The 18,184-nt window shown below is 49.7% G+C and overlaps 1 protein-coding gene across 1 annotated transcript in view; it reads right to left on the minus strand.

The window, feature by feature from the left end:
• SAMHD1 (SAM and HD domain containing deoxynucleoside triphosphate triphosphohydrolase 1) overlaps window positions 1–14,701 on the minus strand; it is a 124,629-nt gene extending 109,928 nt beyond the window's left edge. Inside the window, exon 1 of the mRNA XM_075349910.1 lies at window positions 14,443–14,701. Coding sequence (XP_075206025.1) covers window positions 14,443–14,629 — 187 coding nt within the window. The 5' untranslated portion in view covers window positions 14,630–14,701. The remainder of the gene's footprint in view (window positions 1–14,442) is intronic.
• Window positions 14,702–18,184: the final 3,483 nt, after the last annotated feature.

Below are 18,184 nucleotides of genomic sequence, written 5' to 3' on the forward strand. Positions count from 1 at the left end.
ATACTGTGCTGTGAGCTTCCAGGACCTGCCGGAGGATCACATGGCCAGAAGCATGTGGTATCTCCGGATGTTGTGAGTGTGAGCGCGTATGTGCAATATCGTCAATGTGTGTGTGCGTGAGTGTATGCGATCGGGTGTGTGTGAGTATGCGATCGGGTGTGAGTGTTTGAGTGTATGCGATCGGATCTGTGAGTGTCGGCAGAGGAGCACGGCGTGCTGAAGGAGGCTGGGAGGAGAGAGGCTGATCCTGGGGAAGGCTGGGATGGGGAGGATGAGAGAAGAGAGGCTGATGCTGCGGGCAGAGAGGCTGATGCTGCGGGCAGAGAGGCTGATGCTGCGGGCAGAGAGGCTGATGCTGCGGGCAGAGAGGCTGATGCTGCGGGCAGAGAGGCTGATGCTGCGGGCAGAGAGGCTGATGCTGCGGGCAGAGAGGCTGATGCTGCGGGCAGAGAGGCTGATGCTGCGGGCAGAGAGGCTGATGCTGCGGGCAGAGAGGCTGATGCTGCGGGCAGAGAGGCTGATGCTGCGGGCAGAGAGGCTGATGCTGCGGGCAGAGAGGCTGATGCTGCGGGCAGAGAGGCTGATGCTGCGGGCAGAGAGGCTGATGCTGCGGGCAGAGAGGCTGATGCTGCGGGCAGAGAGGCTGATGCTGCGGGCAGAGAGGCTGATGCTGCGGGCAGAGAGGCTGATGCTGCGGGCAGAGAGGCTGATGCTGGTGCAGCATGGGGGATGGAGCACGATGGGGAGTGCGGAGTATGGCGGATGGGGCACGTTTGGGAGTGCGGAGTATGGCGGATGGGGCACGTTTGGGAGTGCGCAGCATGGCGGATGGAGCACGTTTGGGAGTGCGCAGCATGGCGGATGGAGCACGTTTGGGAGTGCGCAGCATGGGAGATGGAGCACGATGGGGGGTGCGCTGCATGGGGGATGGAGCACGATGGGGAATGCGCTGCATGGAGCACGATGGGGAGTGTGCTGCATGGGGGATGGAGCACGATGGGAAGTGCACACCTCCCCCCAACACACACACACACACACACACACGCGCGCGCACTGCACAACACACCACACACACATATTGGGAACCACAAACAACTGGAAAGAAAAAACAGTCATAAATAATTATTTAAGTGATCATAACCTGTAAACCGTAGAAAAAACCCTTATTAAAAAAATCACTTTTAATTAATTTAGATTAAAATAGATATCCCAAATTGAAAAAAAAAGACATACACACACATATATATATACATATAAACACATGGAAAAGTGCTGCAGTGCAGAATGGGAGTGGTCAACACCCTACCACTTCTCCCTACCTAGCCTGCGGAGGTCGGCACCCTAGATCACGTAATGGCGCCCCCGCTCGGACGTCGGCTCACCCTCCTCTCCCTCCACTAGATTATAAGTGCAGCTAGTCTGGGAGTATAGGAGTGCTCAAACAGGGTTATTCTGCACTGTCACAAATTGATAACACAAAATGGAAAAATTTAAATGTCAGGGATAAGACCTGTTTTTCAATTGGCACATATGTGAGTATGACTCTGCAGAAATAGGGTGTAGTATCAGACAACGGACTCTATCATATGAGGACAACGTGCCATGGTTCAAGCATAATTCAGAGGGGTTTTATGCACATATGTTAGCTTTAAGATGTAAACATTCCACTCAATAGCAGCATAAAAGTGAACATATATTAAAGTGCTGTGCATGTAGCAGCCAAAAAACAGGAGGGGGCTCTCTCAGGCCCTGCATCAATGTGCTCCCACCAGTGTCAGGTTATATCACACTGGTAACAACCAATGGCTCCTCAAACAATATATATATAATAATCCTCAGAGGCAACCCCGTAATGATAGCAGCATAAATAATGAATTTCACATGGATCAAATACTCCACTAACACCCAATCACTGTAGGTAAAAGTAACAATAATATAGTCATGTACTTAGCTTATTGCGCAGACTTGGACCAATCGCCAGACAAACGTATACTTAAGTGTAATCACTGGACGCCTATATATGTACAGGCTTGATACAGGAACCGCTTATTCTGCTCGACGCGTTCCCCCCTGGCATCTAGTCCCGCCAGGGTTCCTCAGGAGCTCCCACAGTGGGGTATGTGCAGCTGGCCACAGTCTGCCGCCCTGCCTCGGTCCTAATCCCCGCCTCTCAGAGAGGGGCAGTGGGGGAAACGCGTCGAGCAGAATAAGCGGTTCCTGTATCAAGCCTGTACATATATAGGCGTCCAGTGATTACACTTAAGTATACGTTTGTCTGGCGATTTGTCCAAGTCTGCGCAATAAGCTAAGTACATGACTATATTATTGTTACTTTTACCTACAGTGATTGGGTGTTAGTGGAGTATTTGATCCATGTGAAATTCATTATTTATGCTGCTATCATTACGAGGTTGCCTCTGAGGATTATCTATATATATAATTGCCTTATTCTGTCTGTCTGTCTGTCATGCTCTAAAATTGTGTCACCGTGACATGTCCTTACGGTGACACAAAGCTGATTGGCCGCTGGGCTCGCCATGGCCCCGCCCCCCCACACGGATTGGCCTCTCGCCCCGGCTCTCTGCAGGCCCCGCCCCCCTCACGCAATGCACGCTCGCTCTGGCCCAACTGACACGGAGCTCCGATTCCCAGGTGAGTACACACACACACACACACACATCAGATCACACTCACTCTCACACTCACTCTCACACACACCTCACACATCACAACATGCTGGGATATCGCTTGCTTCTACACCGGCTCCGTCAGGATCCCGGCAGCGCCAGACATTACCTTGCGATGCTGGGATCTTGACGGAGGCCGTGAAAGCTGGTAACCATTATACACATCGGGTAACTAAGGTCCCTTAGTTACCCGATGTGTATCATAGTTACCAGTGTACACCGGCTCACACTCACTCTCACACACACACCTCACACACACACATCACATCGCATCCACACATCAAGGTCCTGCAGCTGCGGAACATACACACACATAACAGCACACACACACATACACACACAAATCAGATCACACTTACACACACCTCACACATCACATCGCATCCACATACTCACAGCATCCTGGGATATTGCTTGCTTCTCGGCGGCGATACTGTGCTGTTGTGAGCTTCCAGGACCTGCCGGGGGATCACATGGCCAGAAGCATGTGATATCCCAGGATGTTGTGAGTATCAGCGCGTATGTGCAATATCGTCAGTGTGTGTGTCTTTGTGTGTGAGTGGATGCGATCGGGTGTGTGTGAGTGGATGCGATCGGGTGTGTGTGAGTGGATGCGATCGGGTGTGTGAGTGTCGGCAGAGGAGCACGGCGTGCTGGAGGAGGCTGGGAGCAGAGAGGCTGATCATGGGGAAGGGTGGGAGGAGAGAGGCTGATGCTGGGGGAGGCTGGGAGGGGGAGGGGGAGGCTGGGACGAGGGAGGCTGATGCTGGTGGAGGCTGATGCTTGGGGAGGCTGATGCTGGGGGAGGCTGGAAGGAGAGAGGCTAATGCTGGTGGAGGCTGATGCTTGGGGAGGCTGATGCTGGGGGAGGCTGATGCTTGGGGAGGCTGATGCTTGGGGAGGCTGATGCTGGGGGAGGCTGATGCTGAGGGAGGCTGATGCTGAGGGAGGCTGGGAGGAAGGAGGCTGGGAGGAGAGAGGCTGATCCTGGGGAAGGCTGGGAACGGGAGGCTGATGCTGAGGGAGGCTGGAAGGAGAGAGGCTGATGCTGGGGGAGGCTGGAAGGAGAGAGGCTGATGCTGGTGGAGGCTGATGCTTGGGGAGGCTGATGCTGGGGGAGACTGGGAGCGGAAGGCTGATGCTGAGGGAGGCTGGGAGGATGAGGCTGGGAAGAAGGAGGCTGGAAGGAGAGAGGCTAATGCTGGTGGAGGCTGATGCTTGGGGAGGCTGATGCTGGGGGAGACTGGGAGGGGAAGGCTGATGCTGAGGGAGGCTGGGAGGAAGGAGGCTGGGAGGAGAGTTGCTGATCCTGGGGAAGGCTGGGAACGGGAGGCTGATGCTGAGGGAGGCTGGAAGGAGAGAGGCTGATGCTGGGGGAGGCTGGAAGGAGAGAGGCTGATGCTGGGGGAGGCTGGAAGGAGAGAGGCTGATGCTGGAAGGAGAGAGGCTGATGCTGGGGGAGGCTGGAAGGAGAGAGGCTGATGCTGGTGGAGGCTGATGCTTGGGGAGGCTGATGCTGGGGGAGACTGGGAGCGGAAGGCTGATGCTGAAGGAGGCTGGGAGGATGAGGCTGGGAAGAAGGAGGCTGGGAGGAGAGAGGCTGATCCTGAGGAAGGCTGGGAAGAGGAGGCTGATGCTGAGGGAGGCTGGAAGGAGAGAGGCTGATGCTGGGAGAGGCTGGAAGGAGAGAGGCTGAGGCTGGGAGGAGAGAGGCTGATGCTGGGGAAGGCTGATGCTGAGGGAGGCTGGGAGGGGAAAGCTGATGCTGGGGAAGGCTGGGAGGATGGAGGCTGGGAGGAGAGACGCTGATCCTGGGGAAGGCTGGGAGAGGGAGGCTGATGCTGTCGGAGGCTAGAAGGAGAGAGGCTGATGCTGGGGGAGGCTGGAAGGAGAGAGGCTGATGCTGGGGGAGGCTGATGCTTAGGGAGGCTGGGAGAGGGAAGCTGATGCTGAGGGAGGCTGGGAGGAGGGAGGCTGGGAGAGGTAGGCTGAGAGAAGAGAGGCTGATGCACACACACACACACACACGCGCGCACTGCACAACACACCACACACACTGGGAACCACAAACAACTGCCCTACACAGACAACGCTGCACACACACAACACCCAACACACAAACACCGCGGCACACACAAATATACGCAGAACACACACATTGCACAAAACATACCTCCCCCCAAAACACACCACACCCACACAAACCGCGCAACACACACACAACGCTACAGACACACAGCGCTCCACAAACAACGCAACACACATACAACACCGCTCTCACCCCCCGTCACACCCAGACAACACCCAGAACATGTACAGCGCCCTACACAAACACTTGGTAACTACACACAACATCTATCTATCTATCTATCTATCTATCTATCTATATATATATATATATATATATATATATATATATATATATATAAACAAAAATCATACATGAACTACACAATACGTAAATTCTAGAATACCCGATGCGTAGAATCGGGCCACCTTCTAGTTATATATATATTGTTTGAGGAGCCATTGGTTGTTACCAGTGTGATATAACCTGACACTGGTGGGAGCACATTGATGCAGGGCCTGAGAGAGCCCCCTCCTGTTTTTTGGCTGCTACATGCACAGCACTTTAATATATGTTCACTTTTATGCTGCTATTGAGTGGAATGTTTACATCTTAAAGCTAACATATGTGCATAAAACCCCTCTGAATTATGCTTGAACCATGGCACGTTGTCCTCATATGATAGAGTCCGTTGTCTGATACTACACCCTATTTCTGCAGAGTCATACTCACATATGTGCCAATTGAAAAACAGGTCTTATCCCTGACATTTAAATTTTTGCATTTTGTGTTATCAATTTGTGACAGTGCAGAATAACCCTGTTTGAGCACTCCTATACTCCCAGACTAGCTGCACTTATAATCTAGTGGAGGGAGAGGAGGGTGAGCCGACGTCCGAGCGGGGGCGCCATTACGTGATCTAGGGTGCCGACCTCCGCAGGCTAGGTAGGGAGAAGTGGTAGGGTGTTGACCACTCCCATTCTGCACTGCAGCACTTTTCCATGTGTTTATATGTGTGTGTGTCTTTTTTTCAATTTGGGATATCTATTTTAATCTAAATTAATTAAAAGTGATTTTTTAATAAGGGTTTTTTCTATGGTTTACAAACCACAAACAACTGCCCTACACAGACACCCAACACACAAACACCGCGGCACACACAAATATATGCACATACTGCACAACACACACATTGCACAAAACATACCTCCCCCCAAAACACACCACACACACACACACAACACGCTACAGACACACAGCGCTCCACAAACAACGCAACACACATACAACACCGCTCTCACCCCCCCCGTCACACCCAGAACATGTACAGCGCCCTTGGTAACTACACACAACAATTATATCTATATATATATATATATATATATCTTTATTTTAACAGTATTTTTGGGACTATAAGACGCAATTTTTTCCCCCCACAAATGTTGGGGGAAAGTGGGGGGGGGGGGGCTTCTAGTCTGAATGTAGGGCATAGCTGCGGGGAATGAGGGTGCTGCAGTGGAGCGGGTCATCGGCGGCATGAGCAGGCTGTAACAGCGCTTGCCATGACCACATGAAGCTGCTCATTTCATATGCATGCATCCTCCCGCCCATGATCTCTCAGCACTGAAGCCAGCGCCGACAGGTGGGCGGGATGATGGGTGGGGGATGCGTGCATAGTAAAGAGCCGGCCCGCATGATCACCCCTGGCCACTACAGGCTGGAGTGATCATGTGCGGCTGTATTCACTGCTCCCCGCGCATCATCATAATCAGCGCGGGGCGCAGTGAATAACTATGATATACTCACCCGTCACTGTTGAATGCAGCATCACGATGTCCTCCTGTCTGCCGGCCGCTGCTGTGTTTGGAGCTAGCGGTGTGCACAGCGATGACATAATCGCTGTGCTCACCGCTCTCTACACACATCAGCGGGTCGGCAGACAGGAGGACATCGCAATGCTACAGGGAACGGTGACGGCTCCACACAGGTCAGCAGCGCTGCTGCTGGCACTGACCGGAGAACGAGCGATGCTGCTGGAGTGTGGAAAGGGGAGTATAAGCGTTTATTTTATTTTTTTTGTGTGCCACAGGATGCAGGCCATAAACCAAGATGGGGTATATAGAAGGATGGGGGCATATACCAGGAAGGGGGCATATACCAGGATGGCACTATGTAGCAGGATAGGGGCTATAACAAGATGAGGGACATACATACACACACACACACACACACACACACACACAAGAATGGGGATTATATACCAGGCAGGAGGATCATTATGAACCATTATTAGGAACCAAGATGGGGTACCTTAGTAGAGAATTTGGGGACATTACCCCCAAGACTGTGTCAGCAGCAGATCCTCGCCCCATAACAGTGTGTCATGACCACATTTTTTGCTTAAAATGTTATTTTCCTATTTTCATCCTCTAAAACAGGGTGCGTCTTATGGTCCGGTGCGTATTATAGTACGAAAAATACGGTATTTATTATTACACCACGATAGGAACATACACAACATCTGTGATTGGTAACAGTCAGACACGCTGTCACACAGGTTGGGGGCATGCTATGACTGCAACCAAACACAGATGCCGGGATTGCCAGTGGGTAGGGAAAGCAGTGCATATGTATGAGGTTAATGTGCAGCCCTGTAAATAGTGTTACACCCACGCGAGAAATGCATATAACACGCTTGCTCCCATTTCCCCTATTCCCTTCTACCACCATTTTAAAAGTGCTTGATTTGGGTGCCCATAGACTTAAGGGGGGACGGCGTCTGGCCAAATATCCGAGATTAATTCTGGGCCCGATTTGTTGGGTTGGTTTTTTTTGTTTTAAACGAGGTTGGACCCAACAATCCCAGGCATCTGTGGGTCTGTCCATTACTACTTGTTACACATTTTTCACCAGAGCTGTCCATTATATCTACTTATTTGTTTATGTTCAAATAAAGCGTATGCTGCAATGCCAAAAAACGTCTTCCTCAAAATACATTGCTAAACCTAGCCTGTTTACCTCGATTCAGCTGCTGCCGATAGGATTGAGCAAGAATACACGATTGGGACAAAGGTTATCATGTGAAATACAGAAACGGATGAGAACAGATCAGAAATTGAACATATTATGAAGAATTATGCTCACATTTGTGTTTTTTCCTAATTTCTCTCGCATCGTGGCAAATTGTTTAAAATGGCACACAAGTTATTTATGGAGGAGAATAGTATTTGATGTTAAGTTTGTACTCTCCATTTCAATATATTTTACAAAATAATAAAGTATAATTTAGTATGAAAATGTGTTTTATGTCACAGCATTATTTTTTCATCAGTGTAGGTAGGTTATTTTTTGTTTTTGCAAGCTAAATAAATTTGAACATTTTTTGGCTGCAAATACCGTAATTTCTTAATAAAGGGGGTTATCTACTAATCAGACCCCTTCTCAATTGTCATATTCCATCTTATAAAACAACAACCTATACTCCCCTTCAATGACGGCGCCATTCCCGGGACGTCAGGTCTCTGAGGCTTGTGTGAAGTTGTACCTCGTAAGCCCTGCAGCCGATCAGTGGTATCTTGCATCTCACTTCCTTCAGACGTAAGTGGCATTTGGGGACAGTCAGAGCATTGCTCACTTTTTTTTGGGCATCAGTTTTGTTAGAAGAAATAGTATAAGGCTATGTGTCCACGGTAGAATGTACCTGCGGATTTTTCTGCATGAAAATCCGCGACTTTCGCACCTTATTTTTGCCGCGGATTACCGGGAATTTGCCGCGGATTTTTTTTTCCCCCCATTCTATACCCAAAATCCGCAACAATAATTGACATGCTGCAGATTTTTCCGGATCAAAATCCGCGGCAAATCCGCCGCGGAAAAATCCGCAGCATGGACACAGAATTTCCAAAATGCCATTGAAATGGCTTGGAAGTGCCGCTGCTGCAGATTTTCGGAAAATCCGCAGCGTGGGCACATAGCCTTACACCTGCCGATTCTCTGCAGGGTTCACGTGTAATAATGTTATGCGAGCCCCAGAATACCACTGCCATCATCTCTGGAACCAAAAGGTTATAGGACAGTATTTTATAGGGGGAATGTGGCGATTGAGAAGGAGGTCATCTGAGTAAAGACCTAGCCTTCTAACATTTGCGGTAATCTGTGTAAGGGCATATGCCCATGACGTCTTCTAAACTCAGCCGAACGAGGTTTTCAAGAATCTTCAAAAAGCTCTGGAATTTGTTTTTCTGAACCATCTTGTGTTGACTTCAATCATTTCCTCAGCCAACAGTTTTGTCATTGATGGTTTTCCCCAATGTTTTTAAAGAGATTTTTTTTTAACCACCATATTCTGGGTTTGTTTCCCCCCCCCCACTATTAACCTAGAGCGTATATGTACCGTTAGGTCCAGAAATATTTGGACAGTGACACAATTTTCGCGAGTTGGGCTCTGCATGCCACCACATTGGATTTGAAATGAAACCTCTACAACAGAATTCAAGTGCAGATTGTAACGTTTAGTTTGAAGGTTTGAACAAAAATATCTGATAGAAATTGTAGGAATTGTACACATTTCTTTACAAACACTCCACATTTTAGGAGGTCAAAAGTAATTGGACAAATAAACCAAACCCAAACAAAATATTTTTATTTTCAATATTTTGTTGCGAATCCTTTGGAGGCAATCACTGCCTTAAGTCTGGAACCCATGGACATCACCAAACATTGGGTTTCCTCCTTCTTAATGCTTTGCCAGGCCTTTACAGCCGCAGCCTTCAGGTCTTGCTTGTTTGTGGGTCTTTCCGTCTTAAGTCTGGATTTGAGCAAGTGAAATGCATGCTCAATTGGGTTAAGATCTGGTGATTGACTTGGCCATTGCAGAATGTTCCACTTTTTTGCACTCATGAACTCCTGGGTAGCTTTGGCTGTATGCTTAGGGTCATTGTCCATCTGTACTATGAAGCGCCATCTGATCAACTTTGCGGCATTTGGCTGAATCTGGGCTGAAAGTATATCCCGGTACACTTCAGAATTCATCCGGCTACTCTTGTCTGCTGTTATGTCATCAATAAACACAAGTGACCCAGTGCCATTGAAAGCCATGCATGCCCATGCCATCACGTTGCCTCCACCATGTTTTACAGAGGATGTGGGGTGCCTTGGATCATGTGCCGTTCTCTTTCTTCTCCAAACTTTTTTCTTCCCATCATTCTGGTACAGGTTGATCTTTGTCTCATCTGTCCATAGAATACTTTTCCAGAACTGAGCTGGCTTCATGAGGTGTTTTTCAGCAAATTTAACTCTGGCCTGTCTATTTTTGGAATTGATGAATGGTTTGCATCTAGATGTGAACCCTTTGTATTTACTTTCATGGAGTCTTCTCTTTACTGTTGACTTAGAGACAGATACACCTACTTCACTGAGAGTGTTCTGGACTTCAGTTGATGTTGTGAACGGGTTCTTCTTCACCAAAGAAAGTATGCGGCGATCATCCACCACTGTTGTCATCTGTGGACGCCCAGGCCTTTTTGAGTTCCCAAGCTCACCAGTCAATTCCTTTTTTCTCAGAATGTACCCGACTGTTGATTTTGCTACTCCAAGCATGTCTGCTATCTCTCTGATGGATTTATTTTCTTTTTTTTCAGTCTCAGGATGTTCTGCTTCACCTCAATTGAGAGTTCCTTAGACCGCATGTTGTCTGGTCACAGCAACAGCTTCCAAATGCAAAACCACACACCTGTAATCAACCCCAGACCTTTTAACTACTTCATTGATTACAGGTTAACGACGGAGACGCCTTCAGAGTTAATTGCAGCCCTTAGAGTCCCTTGTCCAATTACTTTTGGTCCCTTGAAAAAGAGGAGGCTATGCATTACAGAGCTATGATTCCTAAACCCTTTCTCCGATTTGAATGTGAAAACTCTCATATTGCAGCTGGGAGTGTGCACTTTCAGCCCATATTATATATATAATTGTATTTCTGAACATGTTTTTGTAAACAGCTAAAATAACAAAACTTGTGTCACTGTCCAAATATTTCTGGACCTAACTGTATGTCAAAGGTCACCTCCCTCCCTTTGATGTGGACTCACATCTTTCCCCTCACATGTAGGTCGATCTGATCAGCTAAAGTGCAGTTAACAAGCGAGGCCAAACTTTAACAGCACAATTTAACGCGCTTCGGCAGAGATCGCACTGTTCTCCGCTGCAGTCGGTGGCCCAGTGACGCTATCACGGGCAGCCAATGGGATGTCATGACAGCGCGGGGTCAGCTGATGACACCTGTTGTCATAACTTACTTCCTATGAGTGCAGACATTCACAGTAGATCAACATCTCTCTGAACAGCAGAAATGCTGAAGTAGCGCTCAGATCAGCAGAAGCGATCACATCGTACAGACATAAAGTCACCTAAAAAGCCTATTAAAAAATAGATAAAAAAAACAAATTTTGAAAAAGAAAAATGTTGAAATTGCCCCCTTTAGCCCTAATGGAAAACACAAAAAAAACCCAAAAAAAAACAACCACCACCACATATTTGGTATCGCCGAGTTCAGAAACGCCTAATCTATCAAACTATAAAATCAATTAAAGGGAACCTGTCACCAGATTTTGGCCTTCTAAACTAAAATTAGCACCTTAAACAGCACCTGTGCTGCATTTTATTAAAGGTGAACGTTACCCCCTGTAGACCCCACACATACCTTTATAAAAATCACCCACCGTGTATGTAAATTGTCCAATCCGATGGGCGTCCTAATCTGCACCTCCTGTCCCTCCTTTCACTGTCCTCTTGTCTGATTGATGTGGATGACGCTTAGGGCGCCATCCACTTAAGTGGACAAAATCTCGCACCTGCACAGCCATATTCCCAGCTCGCACAGGCACACTTTGCTCTGCCCTATTTCAGGCAGAGCCAAAAACATAGGTGCGCCTGCACGAACCAGTGAGTTCTCTGCGCAGCAGCGAGATTTTGCTCGACGAAATGGATGACATCACCCGCTTCATGCTAAGAGGGCGTACTAGTTGGGGGAACTAATGCCCTTGTGACTAGTCCCTGCGCTTATTAGCATATCATAGAGGATCTTTAGAAATACTTTTTCTAAAGATCTCTTTATGTATGTTACTAGATGCTGGGACACTTAGACAGGGATTAGAAATATGCACCTAGACCTGCTCGTGGTTCTGGGTCCATATTGCACCTGACAGGTTCCCTTTAAAGGCACCAGCACATAACCTGTCATAGCTGCAATGCAATTACCCTGCAGATATAGGGTTAATCTGCATGTTAAAGGGAACCTGTCAGGTGCAATATGCACCTATAACCACGAGCAGTTCTGGGTGCATATTGCTAATCCCTGCCTAACTGTCCCTGTATACACTGGCATAGATAAAGATTTCTTTAGAAACAGTATTTCTAAAGATCTTTTATCGTATGCTAATGAGCGAGGGGACTAGTCCCCTGGGTGTTATCTCCCCTGGCTAGTCAGCTCATTAGCATGTTTGTACACCCCTGTGGACGTGCTATCATGCTAATGAATGTGTAGCATCACAGGATGCCCTCACTCACCTCTCCGCTGCCATCGCCATCTGATGCTGGATTTTGGCTCAGTGCGCATGAGTTTGGGTCATGCGCACTACTTCAGTTTGAAGCCAGGATGCGTATACCCCAGGGCTGTGGAGTCGGTAAGCCAAACCTTCGACTCCGACTCCTCAATTTCTCTTGCACCGACTCCGGCTCCTACATATATTGCTTATAGTTAGGTGAAAAATGTATTGTAATACATGAACATGTGTATGTGAATATCATACATTTAATAATTTTTATGATACAATAATCAAGATATTTGGATAGAACATAAAATATATTTATTGGAATACAACTTTAGAACACAAAAAACTAATAAATTGTAAATATGTAATACACTATGTAATATACAGTAGATTACATATATATCTTGTGTGTGTGTGTGTGTGTGTGTGTGTGTGTGTGTGTGTGTGTGTGTGTGTATGTATATATATATATATATATATATATATATATATATATACACACACACACACACACACACACACACACACAAGATATATATGTAGTGAATATATATGTATTACATATTTACAATTTATTAGTTTTTTGTGTTTACAGTTGTATTCCAATAAATATATTTTATGTTCTATCTATATATCTTGATTATTGTATCATAAAAGTGATTAAATGTCTGATGTTCACATTGTACTACAATAAATTTTTCACTTAAATATAAGCATTATACTAAATATTATTTAGTAAAATATTCAGCACATTCTGCATTGCACTACTGTCCCCAATTTATTATATATTTTAGGAGTCGGAGTCGGTGCATTTTATACCGACTCCGACTCCACCAAAATGAGCTCCGACTCCGACTCCACAGCCCTGGTATACCCGACTTCATAGTGCGCATGACCCAAACGCCGGGGTCATGTGCACTGAGCCGAAATCCAGCATCAAGCAGCAATGACAGCGGAGAGGTGAGGGAGATCATCCTTTGACGCTGCGTAATCATTAGCATGATAGTATGCCGACAGGGGCATGCTAATGGGGCCAACTTGCAAAGGAAGCAACGCGCAGGGGACTAGTCCCAGTGCGCATTAATGTATAGGATAAAAGATCTTGAGAAATACTTTTGCTAAAGATCCCTTTATGCTAGTGTACAGGAACGGTTAGGATGCTTTCACATATCTGTTTTTTGCCGTGAGGCACAATCCGGCAAAATGCGGATAAAATGGACCCGGCGCCAGATCAGTTTTAGCCCCCATTGACTTATATTAGCGCTGGATTGTGCCGGATGGCCTTGCGTTGCATGCGGCGAAATTCTTCGTCCGGCTGCCGGAAAGGACGCAGCATGGAACGTTTTTTGTCTCCGGCAAAAAAACAGACCATGCCGGATCCGGTATGATGTATAATGGAAACCTATGGGCGCCTGATCCGTCATCATCTGGCATATGACGGAATCCAAAGACTGATCCGTTTTTTAACTGAGCATGCTCAGTATCACAATGGATCCGTGAAGAAACAGAAGGAACGTATGGAAAAAAAACTGATGCTTTGGATCCGTTTTTTCGCCGGGTCCATTGCATCAGTTTTTTCGCCGGATCGTGCCTGATGGGAAAAAACTGCTGTGTGAAAGTAGCCCTAGGCAAAGATTACTAATATGCACCCAGAACTGCTTATGGTTCTGTGTTCATACTGAACTTCACAGCTTCCCTTTAAGTGTTACACTACTGTATGGCTGCAGCTCCAGGGAGAAGTAGAACTTTATTCTTCCAGTGAGCCGCCAGCGTTCAGGGTGAAGGGTAGGGTGAAGACTGTGCAGTCAGCGTTCAGCACTGTAAATGACAACTGGAGTAATGTGATGATCGGGGGCAGCGCTGTACGGCGTGTAGATGCCCCGTGTACTGTCTATGGGACTAGATCGGACGAGCGCTGCTCTGTGATCGGTCAGTTTTATCCGACAATCCCCGGCACACAGGTGTAATATTGCCCGTGTGTCAGTGCCCCTTCCCCATACAGCGGGCACAGCACAGCCTGCAGCGTTGGTAGATCTGGTTACAGCGCTCCCATAGTGCGCCGTGAGCCCTCCGGTCACGTCCTACTACAACTCCCAGCATTCTCTGGCAGCTGCCCGGGCTGTATAGCCGGCACCCGTACCTCTGAATGTGTCCTGCAGCTCTCCATGCCCCTGCTTCACCAGAAACAGGCACACGTCGTCCACATCCCAGCCCTCGTAGTCCTCGCTCGCCTCCGCACACGGATTCCTCGCCGGTTTCTTGGGGGTGACACAGTCGTCCTCTTGCCCTGGGGAGGCCCCGTAGCGACCGCGCTTTATGCAGCTCATTCTGGATGGTGTGGGGCAGCTGTGAGGACTGGAGACAGTGGAGAACCAGGGGCCGAGGGCTGCGAGAGGAAGCCGGCGAGTGACGTCATGCCAAGAGAGCCCGCCCTGCTCTCAGCGCCGATGGCGGGAGTACCACGGCCACTCAGCATGTATGAGGAGAGGCGGCCGGCGGCCACTGGGGCGCCTTATTACATTATCGCGCAGGAGGATGGCGTCTTTCATTACTGCGGGGTCATGAGGAGCGGCACCTTCCATTACTGCGGGGTCATGAGGAGCCTCACCTTACATTACTGCGGGGTCATGAGGAGCGGCACCTTACATTACTGCAGGGTCATGAGGAGCAGCACCTTACATTACTGCGGGGTCATGAGGAGCGGCACCTTACATTACTGCAGGGTCATGAGCGGCACCTTACATTACTGCGGGGTCATGAGGAGCGGCACCTTACATTACTGCAGGGTCATGAGCGGCACCTTACATTACTGCGGGGTCATGAGGAGCGGCACCTTCCATTACTGCGGGGTCATGAGGAGCCTCACCTTACATTACTGCGGGGTCATGAGGAGCGGCACCTTACATTACTGCGGGGTCATGAGGAGCGGCACCTTACATTACTGCGGGGTCATGAGGAGCCTCACCTTACATTACTGCGGGGTCATGACGAGCGGCACCTTACATTACTGCGGGGTCATGAGGAGCGGCACCTTACATTACTGCAGGGTCATGAGCGGCACCTTACATTACTGCGGGGTCATGACGAGCGGCACCTTACATTACTGCGGGGTCATGAGGAGCGGCACCTTACATTACTGCAGGGTCATGAGCGGCACCTTACATTACTGCGGGGTCATGAGGAGCGGCACCTTACATTACTGCGGGGTCATGAGCGGCACCTTACATTACTGCGGAGTCATGAGGAGCGGCACCTTACATTACTGCGGGGTCATGAGGAGCGGCACCTTACATTACTGCGGGGTCATGAGGAGCGGCACCTTACATTACTGCGGGGTCATGAGGAGCGGCATCTTACATTGCTGCGGGGTCATGAGGAGCGGCACCTTACATTACTGCGGGGTCATGAGGAGCGGCACCTTACATTACTGCGGGGTCATGAGCGGCACCTTACATTACTGCGGGGTCATGAGGAGCGGCACCTTACATTGCTGCGGGGTCATGAGCGGCACCTTACATTACTGCGGGGTCATGAGGAGCGGCACCTTACATTACTGCGGGGTCATGAGGAGCGGCACCTTACATTACTGCGGGGTCATGAGCGGCACCTTACATTACTGCGGGGTCATGAGGAGCGGCACCTTACATTACTGCGGGGTCATGAGGAGCGGCACCTTACATTACTGCGGGGTCATGAGGAGCGGCACCTTACATTACTGCGGGGTCATGAGGAGCGGCACCTTACATTACTGCGGGGTCATGAGGAGCGGCACCTTACATTACTGCGGGGTCATGAGGAGCGGCATCTTACATTGCTGCGGGGTCATGAGGAGCGGCACCTTACATTACTGCGGGGTCATGAGGAGCGGCACCTTACATTACTGCGGGGTCATGAGCGGCACCTTACATTACTGCGGGGTCATGAGGAGCGGCACCTTACATTGCTGCGGGGTCATGAGCGGCACCTTACATTACTGCGGGGTCATGAGGAGCGGCACCTTACATTACTGCGGGGTCATGAGGAGCGGCACCTTACATTACTGCGGGGTCATGAGCGGCACCTTACATTACTGCGGGGTCATGAGGAGCGGCACCTTACATTACTGCGGGGTCATGAGGAGCGGCACCTTACATTACTGCGGGGTCATGAGGAGCGGCACCTTACATTGCTGCGGGGTCATGAGGAGCGGCACCTTACATTACTGCGGGGTCATGAGCGGCACCTTACATTACTGCGGGGTCATGAGGAGCGGCACCTTACATTACTGCGGGGTCATGAGGAGCGGCACCTTACATTACTGCGGGGTCATGAGGAGCGGCACCTTACATTACTGCGGGGTCATGAGGAGCGGCACCTTACATTACTGCGGGGTCATGAGGAGCGGCATCTTACATTGCTGCGGGGTCATGAGGAGCGGCACCTTACATTACTGCGGGGTCATGAGGAGCGGCACCTTACATTACTGCGGGGTCATGAGCGGCACCTTACATTACTGCGGGGTCATGAGGAGCGGCACCTTACATTACTGCGGGGTCATGAGGAGCGGCACCTTACATTACTGCGGGGTCATGAGGAGCGGCACCTTACATTACTGCGGGGTCATGAGGAGCGGCACCTTACATTACTGCGGGGTCATGAGGAGCGGCACCTTACATTACTGCGGGGTCATGAGGAGCGGCATCTTACATTGCTGCGGGGTCATGAGGAGCGGCACCTTACATTACTGCGGGGTCATGAGGAGCGGCACCTTACATTACTGCGGGGTCATGAGCGGCACCTTACATTACTGCGGGGTCATGAGGAGCGGCACCTTACATTGCTGCGGGGTCATGAGCGGCACCTTACATTACTGCGGGGTCATGAGGAGCGGCACCTTACATTACTGCGGGGTCATGAGGAGCGGCACCTTACATTACTGCGGGGTCATGAGCGGCACCTTACATTACTGCGGGGTCATGAGGAGCGGCACCTTACATTACTGCGGGGTCATGAGGAGCGGCACCTTACATTACTGCGGGGTCATGAGGAGCGGCACCTTACATTACTGCGGGGTCATGAGGAGCGGCACCTTACATTGCTGCGGGGTCATGAGCGGCACCTTACATTACTGCGGGGTCATGAGGAGCGGCACCTTACATTACTGCGGGGTCATGAGGAGCGGCACCTTACATTACTGCGGGGTCATGAGGAGCGGCACCTTACATTACTGCGGGGTCATGAGGAGCGGCACCTTACATTACTGCGGGGTCATGAGGAGCGGCACCTTACATTACTGCGGGGTCATGAGGAGCGGCATCTTACATTGCTGCGGGGTCATGAGGAGCGGCACCTTACATTACTGCGGGGTCATGAGGAGCGGCACCTTACATTACTGCGGGGTCATGAGCGGCACCTTACATTACTGCGGGGTCATGAGGAGCGGCACCTTACATTGCTGCGGGGTCATGAGCGGCACCTTACATTACTGCGGGGTCATGAGGAGCGGCACCTTACATTACTGCGGGGTCATGAGGAGCGGCACCTTACATTACTGCGGGGTCATGAGCGGCACCTTACATTACTGCGGGGTCATGAGGAGCGGCACCTTACATTACTGCGGGGTCATGAGGAGCGGCACCTTACATTACTGCGGGGTCATGAGGAGCGGCACCTTACATTGCTGCGGGGTCATGAGGAGCGGCACCTTACATTACTGCGGGGTCATGAGCGGCACCTTACATTACTGCGGGGTCATGAGGAGCGGCACCTTACATTACTGCGGGGTCATGAGGAGCGGCACCTTACATTACTGCGGGGTCATGAGGAGCGGCACCTTACATTACTGCGGGGTCATGAGGAGCGGCACCTTACATTACTGCGGGGTCATGAGGAGCGGCATCTTA

This window comes from Anomaloglossus baeobatrachus, chromosome 5 (genome assembly GCF_048569485.1).
Source record: "Anomaloglossus baeobatrachus isolate aAnoBae1 chromosome 5, aAnoBae1.hap1, whole genome shotgun sequence".
Lineage (NCBI taxonomy): Eukaryota > Metazoa > Chordata > Amphibia > Anura > Aromobatidae > Anomaloglossus > Anomaloglossus baeobatrachus.